This window comes from Dermacentor silvarum, chromosome 8 (genome assembly GCF_013339745.2).
Source record: "Dermacentor silvarum isolate Dsil-2018 chromosome 8, BIME_Dsil_1.4, whole genome shotgun sequence".
Lineage (NCBI taxonomy): Eukaryota > Metazoa > Arthropoda > Arachnida > Ixodida > Ixodidae > Dermacentor > Dermacentor silvarum.
The window spans coordinates 28,958,222-28,969,553 of record NC_051161.1 but is presented as its reverse complement, the minus strand read 5'-3'; the positions used below and the strand labels follow the sequence as shown (position 1 = coordinate 28,969,553).

General features: G+C 46.5%; 1 protein-coding gene across 4 annotated transcripts in view; it reads left to right on the top strand.

Moving 5' to 3' along the window:
- The window catches only part of LOC119460932 (uncharacterized), a 72,017-nt gene that overhangs the window by 22,549 nt on the left and 38,136 nt on the right, over nucleotides 1–11,332 (top strand). For 3 of the 4 annotated variants that reach the window (XM_037722069.2, XM_049673255.1, XM_049673254.1), the window contains exons 1-5: nucleotides 3,947–4,233; nucleotides 5,355–5,370; nucleotides 5,970–6,085; nucleotides 7,784–7,843; nucleotides 10,384–10,443. In XM_037722069.2, coding sequence (XP_037577997.2) covers nucleotides 4,155–4,233; nucleotides 5,355–5,370; nucleotides 5,970–6,085; nucleotides 7,784–7,843; nucleotides 10,384–10,443 — 331 coding nt within the window. In that variant the 5' untranslated portion in view covers nucleotides 3,947–4,154. Of the gene's footprint in view, nucleotides 1–3,946; nucleotides 4,234–5,354; nucleotides 5,371–5,969; nucleotides 6,086–7,783; nucleotides 7,844–10,383; nucleotides 10,444–11,332 lie in introns of those variants that run through there. The other variant, XM_049673256.1, reaches the window with a different exon arrangement.

Below are 11,332 nucleotides of genomic sequence, written 5' to 3'. Positions count from 1 at the left end.
ACTTTTGCTGTACAAAATCGCAGCGGGGCGCTGCCCGTCGGCCGACCTCGGTCGTGGGTGAAGCTCTCAGACCACTGTTCAACAGTCGAGATAACGAAGAGGCGTTCTGAAGTATTGGTGAAAAAAAAAAGAAAGCTTCGCAGTGTTACCCGGAAGGGGTAGAATCGATTGCGATAGCAAATTAGTAGACAGCTATATTAAGTAAGGATCGTAGTCTTATCGGCCGCGTAAAGTTTTAACATTCGCTTACTAACTAAATTAACGAGCACGGTGTGACGCGCGCACAGGTAAACATGAACACATCTCGCTCGATGACCGCGGAAACTCGCTGTCAGAACGCTGGAGTGAGGAAGCGCGGCTGCAGCAGCCAGTGAATTGACCTTCGTGCTGCGTCTCTCATCAACGCGAGCTAAGCAGCGGAAACACAGCGCACGGCGTATTGAGCCCCGTCGCAATGGCTTTCAAGATACAGCGCGCCGGCGCCCTGGCCGCCCGGAGTAGAACGCGCCCCTCCCCCCGTCCCTACCCTCCCCCAGAACATGGCGCCCGACGAAAGGCGGCGCGCTTCCTTCCTGCTTTCCTGCCTTGCGTGCGCGAGATTGAGCCGCGATCTCACTCTCGCACGCTTTCACTCGCACATGCAGCGTACGGCGCGCGGCGACGATTTTATCGCCCTTGGACTTTATGCGGAACCTCACGGCGACGACGACACCGACGCCAGAAATACGCCTGGGGTGTCCATATAATTGCTATCGCAATAAAATGAGGCTGGGATACGGGCTCACGATCCAGAGGTGATTCAGCAGCCAACGTTACTAAAAAGGCAAAGGCACCTCGAAAACAGATTTTTCTTGCCGTAGTTGTTGGTCATGTCACAGAGGCTATGGCTGTGCTGTTGTGGACGCCGTAGTGGAGTAGTTCACGCTCTTTGTGGTCAGCTGTGCTTCAAGATGCTTCTAAAGAATACCAGAAACCCACCATAGAAAATATACGAATGTGCGACAACTAGCACGACGCGGTCCGCACTTAACGTGTATGTACCACAGCAGTCTCCTCTACCACAATTTTACTCGTCCCCGTATGATATTCTCCATCTTATCCTCCGTGACGGTCGAGTGTATGTGGCATTCTGCTAACAACTCCATCAAAGCCTGCAGGCGTTGTGCCCCTCCGGGTGGCAGCTGTTGTTGTTGTTGCCTCAAAACATGGCTCTTGTTTCTTGTTTCCTAATGAAATGGCGCAACCCACTCTGGTGGATCGGCTATGAATCAGGCGGCGAGAAAATTGTTATAGAGGAAAGTGAGTTGTAATGAAATAAGTATCTTGTTGATAAGACTTGTTGTTGTTGTTGTTGTTGTTGTATACTGGCTCGTACCAGCTAGCTATCTGCCTCTTCTCTGTGATTGTTTTTACGTGTGCAAACCAAATAAAAAAATAAATAACAAGAAGTACGAGTCCGCGGGTTCAATTCCCTACTGCTGCGGTCTCACTTGTACGAGAATAGAGTTCCAAGGCATTGACATGCTTATATTTAGGCGGACATTGAACTAAAAAAAAATCCAATATGATCACAATTATCAGTGTTGCGGTTTTACTGTAGAGGTTTGGGAGGTGTGTGCAAATATCATGCATGCAGTGCTTCCATAGTGCACGCACCATGTAGTGGCATGAAATTATTCTCCAAATTGCGTAAACTAGGCACTTGACTTGTATGTTCGATTCATCGTGGTGTTTCATCATCTCTCATCCTCTCTCTATGTTCCGTTTCCTCCTCACCCTAACGAGGAGCGAAAGGCCACAATCATGTCTCTCGGGCCGACCTCACCGGACTTCCATTTTTGCCTTTCTACGGAAGCTTAACACTATAGATCATCATAATAGCCCCCATTTCCCTTTCTCCTCATTTTTAACAGGTGTGAAACTATCCAGGTCAGCAGCTGATTTGCACACTAGTTGTGTCTAGTGGGTCTTATCAAGCACATCAAGATTATTCTCTCGCCACACCCAGGAGTCCAACAACACACACTGAACGTTCCCCGCCACGTGACGTCTTCACTGAAAAGAGTGGCGCTTTGACCTATGCTCGGGTCGAAGGTAATTCAGGCATGGGAGTGGACAGAATGCCTGAGGACGGTCGTACCGGTGTGCGTGTAAGGGTCTCGCAGTTAAAATAGTGAACTGGACTCGTCGGCGAAGGCTAGGAGCCAGTCGTATACATAGAACACTGTATCCTCCGATCGGATACATGTAGTGTAGTGCAGGACTGGTCGACCTGTTGGCCGCGTGTCTCTTTATGAGTCGACAATCCCATAAACACATGCTTGGCCTTGGGACGACGTGGCTTGCGGAAACCGGGACACCGACAGTGGAACTGCGTCGAAGTCTCTTGATCTTCATCAGTCAGTTTCTTTTCTTTCCTTCAAGACATAGGATCTGCAGCGATCATTGGCGTCCGGATTAAGAGCAAAGTGTGTTTGCAGATGATGGGGAAATACCAAGGTGGCGTCGCGTATTAAATGCTTTCACATACGCACCGCCACCATGCGTGCCCTCTCGAACAGTTTCCCCAAGTTTGTTGACGATGTAGATGTATAGGCTGATGTATATTGCACATACCCACTTTGGAAGATTGGCCAAGGATTAGGGTAGCCCCCAAAATAATAATATATTGCTACGAAGTTACCACAACAGAGACAGACATTCTGCCTGGGGCAGACGACAAAGAAGACGGTTCTGTCTGGTGCTGGTGGCTGTCCACCATCTTGGCTACTGTGTCTCTCATGCAGTGTAAATACAGTGTAAGTAGTCCCGCCTTCTGTCATATTACGTAACAATATACTAAAATAGCATGAAAGAAAAAAAAAGTAGTTGAGATTAGATGGTTTAGAAACAAAATAACCAGAACTTGTCGTACATATATTTATAAATATGAAGGAAAACAGAACAAATAAGTACAACACAAACCAAAATTAAATATGGCAAACCAAAAAATAAACATATTCAGGTCAGAATTTAGCAAACTTATATAGCGTAGAACCTGAAAGAATGACCTGAATTGCAGTGCAAGTTTACCCATCGCTGTGCCCCACGAGTCGAGGCACCCGAGAATAGTAAATTAATTGTTGTCGTTGTTGCCTCAACACGTTCACGTTGAGCCCTTGGTAAACATCCCACTCCGTATATACAGTTCTTCCTCTTCGCCCACTTCCGGCAGCAGCAGCAGCAGCTTTAGCCACAAGAGCATCTGCGTGGCCATTTGCGACTATCTCTGTGACACAAAAAGGCTCCCACGTTCATTCCTCGATATCAATAATTGGATAGCTCATTTAATCGCTGATTGTGCGTTCGAAATTAATCGAATTCCACCACACAAAAAGATCGCCGTTTATATGTAATTACAATTATTTGTATTTCTGTATCTGCCAGGTGTATCTGCCAGGTGTATTTCCTAATTACCATAAGCGTTATACTTCACCCTGATTTACTTTATCGTTTACGTTTTTCTCTCTCCCCTTCCCTTTAAACTTTAACCCTTTTGTTTATATCCTTTTGTTTTTATAGTTGTATTTATTACTGTCGCTGCGATTAACTAAGTTTACTGTTTCCTTTCGTATATATCATGTACAGGAGGTCCCAATTCAGTCTCCGACTCCTGGACCTCCTCCTGTATATTACACGTTGCAATAACTTCGTATGTAGTAATAAAATTTGATTCTGATTCTGATAACCGCCGGCTTCTTGGCGAATCCCCAGTAGTGGGTATGCGCCACAAGCTGAGGAACAAGCAAGCAAGTAAGCGTTCATGCTTCCTCCTCTTCGCCAGCGGTGCCTGCGCGGGAAGCGAGGAAGAAAAAGTTTCGGGGCTGCCCGCACCGTATCCGCATCGCCATAGGCGGGTCGTTCGCAAGCGGAGCCATGACCAGACCGAAGTCCACCGGCTACGGCAAGGGCAAGTGTCGCGCTTCCTGTCCATGCGCCGCTCTCTCCCCTAGGGCGCGACCCAGGCGGCTGTTGGGTTCCGCCGTGCCCCCCGCCACAGCGTCGTTGCCGCATCGCGTGCACCGCGAGCCCCCAATTGGATTTGGGACCCGGCACACGTCGTTGTCGAGCTCGGAACGCGGCGGGTCCCTCGGCCCGGCACCGGAACCCGGACCATGCAACGCATCGTGGGCAAAGTTCGCCGGAGCAGCTCGTCGCTCTTGGAAGGCGCGCAGCGAACACTTTTCGGATCGAGTCAGTAACCGCGGGGTTTCTTTGCGACCGGGAGTAGATGGTTGTCAGCGTATAGTAGTTGATGCTTGCTAAGTGATTATACGTCTACGGCTAGATAAAAAAAAAAGGCGAACGGAGAAGCGAGAACACTTGTTGTCATTCATGTTCCGTGTCCTCGCGTTCGTGTTTCTTAGCGGTGAGCAGGCTCTTCGGGAAGGTATACGAGTACAGCTATGCCTGGAATAATGAGAGCTAGATTGGGAAGTAGTCATTGTAGAACCATGTAATATAGCGGCATCGTTTCTCTTTCTCTCTCTCTCTCTTTTTGATAAATGTGAACGAGGTGCACGTACGCCGCTGTACGAACACCTGCATGCGACCTGTGGGGCCCAGTCGATCGGTGCCTTTCATATGGTGTGGAGTTCCGCACAAGAGCTATGGCGACTCGTTAAATGCGAGTTTTATGGCATTGTCAGTACATACCGTGATCGCTTTAGCAGGCCCTTCGCACTGTTCCACTATGCGTTTGCTTTCGATTCTTCGCTTCAAATAACGGAGTGACAACGTGCTAACGCGAGATTAGATGTTAATAGTGTACACGGTGACATCGCAAAAAAAAAAAAACGAAGGAAAAACAAGAACGCTTAATGCAAAGAAAAAGCTAACACATTTTTTGAGAAGGTTACATAGACGGTAGTTCTGTGTTTTTTTTTTTTTTTTTTGGGGGGGGGGGGAGGACATAGAGAACGCAATCTCTCCCTCCACCCGTACCACGCCTCCTCCTCTACCCCCCCCCCCCCTCTATTTTTGCTTTCATTTCCATACCCGTCTACATAAACCCTTAAGTCCTCCCCTAATTATGACTTCAGAAGTCGAAACAATTTTGAAAGTTACGGTTTTTTTTCTTCATAATTTTTCTTGATGAATCGACATCTTTTTTACATTGCTTCCTTTCCAAATATATCGCGCACTTTTTTTCATTCCCTTGGCACTTATTGTTCCTTTTACCAAATGATCACACTTAAAAGATACGATCAGGTTGTTAACACGACCTAAAATATAAATGGATGATCGCACTTGTTCACGTTCTCTCACCGAGCAGCATTATATTTGGTAGCTTTTTTGTTCTTTTTTTATTTCAGCTCTCGATGAAGGACCGTAAGTATATTCATGGCTTTTCAATTTATACTAGCGTCCGCTAGAGTCTCTTACACAATTTGAAACCATATTTGGCAGCTAACGTTGTTTGTGAAAATCTTAATGTCGCTCAAGTTGTCATGGACGTGTTGGGAAACTATCTACACCGTTGTGCCAATTACATACCTGAAAGTTAGTATACGTTAATACCATTTCTCCCAACAGTCACATGTTTTGGCATAGAAACGGAACAATTCAAGTAGCTTCGGATAATGATTCCATTTGAGGCTTGACAGACTGTGTCAGACAATCAGTAACGCCAACCAACAAAGTGCAATATTCAGCTAGCGGTTCACTGCGGCCTACGTTTTCCTTAACCCTAGCAATCGCCTACGTCTATCTCCTAAATGTGTAAACACTTGCGTTCAGGGCTATAACGTTCTTGCACCAATATGTCCGAATGCCTGAAAACTGGACCTATTAGCAACGCGACGACACTGTGGAACTCACTGAAATCAATCCAAGACAATCTAGTTCAAGATGCCAGAGGAATCACGAGTAAAACGTGCACCACGCAATCCCGCATCGCGAGTCCTCGACGTGGCGTCCCTCCACCGCAGGTCTTCGTTCCGCCACCTGGTCACGTGGGAGAGCACGGTGGTGGTGTTGTGCGCCCTCGTGCTGTCGATCGTGTTCGGATTCTTCATTCACCAGAGTTTCCACTCCAGAACGTCAAGTATGCCCGATCGTCGCGGCTTCTTATGTTGTTCTTTCTTAGTACTAGAGCTGGCATCATAAGTCAACAGGACGAGAAGACGCTATGCAAGCAGCTGCGAAACACACGTAGCATGGACTTCAGTTGCAAGTAAACATTCGTTGTTACTTATGTTGAGGAGCGCTAAACGGCGGTACAAGAAAAAAATATGCACCAACAAGCTCAATTTTCAACCCTTCCGCAATTCGTTGGTTAACTGCAACGCGCACAAAAGACGAGGGTCGCAGGCAAGTTGACAAACAAGCGCTGACTCGCAAGTGTGTTTGTGCCTTGGACGAAAATTCTAAGTTTGTAAGACGCAAAACGGGCGTGATGTAGTACATGTTGCCGTTAACTTGCGGCAAAATTCACATACGCCAAACTGGTCGGCGTGTTAGCACCCGCCTAAAAGAGCATCTCTAATCACTTGGTAAAGATAATTCCTCTCACTAAGCCAATCACTTGGTAAAGATAATTACTCACACTTAGCCAACCACTGTAAACGCTTTCATTGTGAACCCGTTTCTTGTGACGCCTTTTCTCTGATAACACGCGAAATAACTGAGGCATATTTAGGCACCACGTGACCTTTTGCTATTTGTTGCTGTTCTTAACTTTCTTTTAATCGTTATTCAAAAATAAACTGAGTTGCGAGTCAGCGCCTGTTTGTTAACTCTTCCTGTGATTTGTGCGCACTGCAGATTAAGAATGAATAAATACCAACGCGCCCAACTTTCAGTTCTAGTGCAGGTAAGCACCACGTGTGTTTAGTATTTTCTTTTATCGCCTCTTCTAGCACTGTTTCCCATTATGTGCCACTACCAACTATAATCCAAACAGCCACTGTTGCAGTAGGTGAATGGTGCCACAAGAATGCTCCAGGAAATTCTGTCACTAAATGCTTCAAAGTCTTTTCGGGCTCCTCCTGATGAAAGCCTTCGAATCGTCATCGCAAAGCGTTACTTCTGGCCCTGAGGGCCGCAAACAAGCATCCTATAGTAGACGCAAGGCAGACACAGATAAGTCCACCATAAGGCTTGTGTGTCTGCGTTCCTCAGGTGCCACAAGAAGCGCGCTTCAGCACGAAGCGTGGCCTCCAAGATTGCACCGGCACACGAAGCTTAGCCGTTGCAATCTTGAAGACCACGCTTAAAGTATCGCCAACTATCCCCGCTTATAACCTCACCCGATGCAGTTGGCACCTGCGGTTTAGGAGCTTAGTCTTGGCGAACCACACGTCTAGCGCGAAATTAATTGCGACGAGCCTAGCGTCTGACGTGAACTCATGCACTATATTCTAACAGTGCTAGTAAGCGCCTTTTCTTTTTGTTGTAACTGCATGACCCAAATTTGCCTCCATATATGTTAGAGTCCTGGTACAAATTAGTGAGTTACGTTTACTTCATTTTAAAAATAATGAATATGGTAACCGGCACGCCTCTGTTTTTAAGGAGATGTCGCTGTTGTCTGAAGAGTGACGATGGCCAAATCTAACAGGACATTGAATTCACGGTTCCAATATTTCTTTACAATAACTGAACACCATATTAATTTGGCATCCGTCTTTGAGCGACGACACTACAACGCTTTACTCGAACTAGAGCGAGCCATCGACAAGCGTAATTCATACGAACCTTGGACAAACGCTCGATGTTGACGTAGTCATCCCATTAATTCCAGACGGACTCATGGCTGCCTACGACACGCACGATAGCCACGACAACGTCGATGCCTCAAACTGTAAGCAATGTCCACGCTATTCGCATAATTTTCCGGATACCTTTAAGGCCAGTGTTGTTTTGCACAGAAATGGCGTATTCCACTTGTCGTTACAGTGTGCTCCGGCAGCGCCACATTGGTCGTGCAAAGAGAGCAATTAATCTGCGCTGCGATCGTAAGCCAGCTTCAATGGCGATAAGAAAGTCTGATGATCACTGGTGGATCGTTTTATTCTCGTAACGCAGTTTTAGAGCTGCCTTCCTCAGTAACAAAGCGAGAGCGCTCCGAGACGTCGTGTAATACTGATGCACAGCGCATACAGATGAGGACACAGGAAGCCACATGAACGCGCATCACGATGTCAGGGATGTGTGTGCTCATGTTCCTTCCAGCGTCCTCGTCTGTGTGCGTTAAAATTAGTATTCCAAGATGTCATGCCAACTGCAAGTCCGCATTGCGACACTAGTTGGCGCTGAAATGACCAGGCGAATATGCCGAAAGCGATGATACTTGAGGAACTGCGGCGATTGCCCGATGGGTACTGATTGTTCGCATGTGTCGACCTCCACTGATTGACGTTAAGTGCATGCTTACACTGCACATGCATGGTGGCGTAGTTTCTGTGGCGTTGCGCTACTAAGCCCGAGGTCGCGGGATCGAATCCCTGCTGCGGCGGCGGCCTCATTTAGACGGGGGTGAAATGCAAAAACGCCCGTGTACCGTTCATTGGGTGCACGTTAAAGAACCCCATGTTGTCAAAATTAATCCGAAGTCCCTCACTACAGCGTGCCTCATAATCAAATCGTGGTTTTGTGACACAGTACCCTAGAATTTAATTAATTTTGGGAGTCGGTATTGATGAGAATATTAGCTGAGATGCGCAACGACGGTCCTACGTCAATCCATCTCAATATTATTCAGCTTATTATACAAATATAAGGATACCTGCTCCTACGTCTTGAAAGCGCGTTATACCAGTGGCGTCACAGGAGGAGGAGAGGTGAAATGGCACAGACTTATTTGCCAATGTTGCAGAAAGGCGCCCGGCGCCTTTCGCCGTGTGGAACAGTGCTACTATACGATGACTGCTGAAAACAAAAAAGAATGTAAATTTGTAGGAGGGTGCTCTTTTCAAAGCTTATTGACTTAGGGTGCTTAAAATGAAATATACATTAGATGCGTGAGAGAAGTACACAAAATGTTTCGCAGATGCACACGCGTAGCGCTGGTTGTAACTTCTGTAGAACCACTCGCACTATCCCTCACAAAATCCTACCAATTTAAATGCCAAAGACATGCTTGCTCATCAGCGCGGAGTCCGCAGAAAATACGCGCCGCCTCACCCACAACTTAGCGGGGAAGAGGTCGCCGATTGGCGTAAAATATAGACTGGGGTATTCCCCCATTTGAAATTGCTAAAAGCCAGGTATCCCACTCGTTATAGGGCCAACTGTCCTTGGTGCGGTGGCAATAATAACCGTGGCATACCTACCCTAATACATGTAACTTGGGAGTGCCCTAAGCACCCTCATAGACCGAATACCAGTGGCACAATGGAGCAGAGGGAGGCACAGCTCGCCCGCTCCGACCTGGCAAGACAAAAGTCTTTAATTAGCCAGGTCAGGCAAGCGGCAGAGGCCAGTGGGGCCCTGGACTGAGAGGCTCCGACCACCCCTCCTTAATATCTTTTCCATTACAATAAAGTTTCTATTAAAGTTTCTGTAGAAATACTTCCACACCGGGGCCGACTGCGCCAGCGGATAGTGCGAGATTAGCATATATGTTCATAATTTTCTTACGAAAGCTCCTTCAGAGTGCCACACGGTCTACTGAGACTGTATTCTTCTTCGCCAAGTCGCCTATTATTTCTGGCTCGTCTTCATTTTCCTTTCTTATTTCTCCTTTCAACATCCTTCCTTCCTAGGTGCTTCTTTAAGCATCACTTCAAAAATGCGGATAATCTATTCTGGTATACCGTGTGTCCCAGCTAACCTTAAGCCAAGCTGTTCACACACACACACACACACACACACACACACACACACACACACACACACACACACACACACACACACACACACACACACACACACACACACACACACACACACACACACACACACACACACACACACACACACACACACACACACACACCACCCACACACACACACACACACACACACCACACACACACACACACACACACACACACACACACACACACCACACACACACACACACACACACACACACCACACACACACACACACACACACACACACACACACACCACACACACACACACACCCACACACACACACACACACACACACACACACACACACACACACACACACACACACACACACACACACACACACAACACACACACACACACACACACACACACACACACACACCACACACACACACACACACACACACACACACACACATATATATATATATATATATATATATATATATATATATATATATATCGTTAACAAAAAATGTGCTTTGGTTTGTTTACCATTTTTTTCATCTCTCCAAACCAGGGCCACATAGGGATGCAGAGGCCGTGAGCATGAAAGGAAGTGTCGACATACGACGCTTAGGTACGTTTTCCAAAGTTGAATGCCTACACAGAAAAATGTATGCGAAAGTTAATAAGATCCATAACGAAGTACTAGTACGACATTGTTCCAAGTTGGCGGGCTGGCTTCCGGCCATTTCGCGCATGTGTCACCCCGAAAAAGATCCTCCAAGAAAGACGACGAGCTGAGGAAAAAAGAACAGGAAAGGCGATAACTTGATTAAAGACTCGTACTTTTTATTCAAAAATCCCACTCTTCTGAATGAGATCATAACAAAACAAGGCACATTCATCAGTGAATGCATATGACTACATATCGCGTGACCACTTATAAGATGTAAGGGGGCTATAGAGATTCAAGGGTTCAGCTTCACAACGGGCGGTACCAACTTTTCGACATGAAAACTCTTACAAGCAGCTGTTATCATCAGCCGAGTTAGGAACTGCTCCTTTCAAGCTTTCCCACCTGTTTCGTAGGCTTCCGTCTAACTAATTTATATACTTCCAGTCATACCTACCAATCTGTAGGCTTGAACATGCATAAAATTGACTTAACCGAAAAATGGGATGAAGAGATAGGGCGCGTTTTTTTTTTTCCAGTTTTCTCTGAGCACCTGCTTTTTCAGGAATACATACACACTTTAAAAGACTATTTATCTTTCGACGCAGCACATAAGCAACAGAATATTTGCCACAGCAAATACTGACAAGCAACACATTTCTTTTAGATCACAAGGACTTCTTGCGCGGCTGCTTCAAGGATTTGTTTCTATAAAGTTGCTCGAAGGAAGTACCCCTCTTTCATTATTTTCGCCATGCATCGGAAGACTTCCAGTGGAAGCCGCAGGGACCTACGAATTGGCGAACAGAATTTATTTTTCGTAAAGCTCGATTCAGGGCATTCGTAAAAT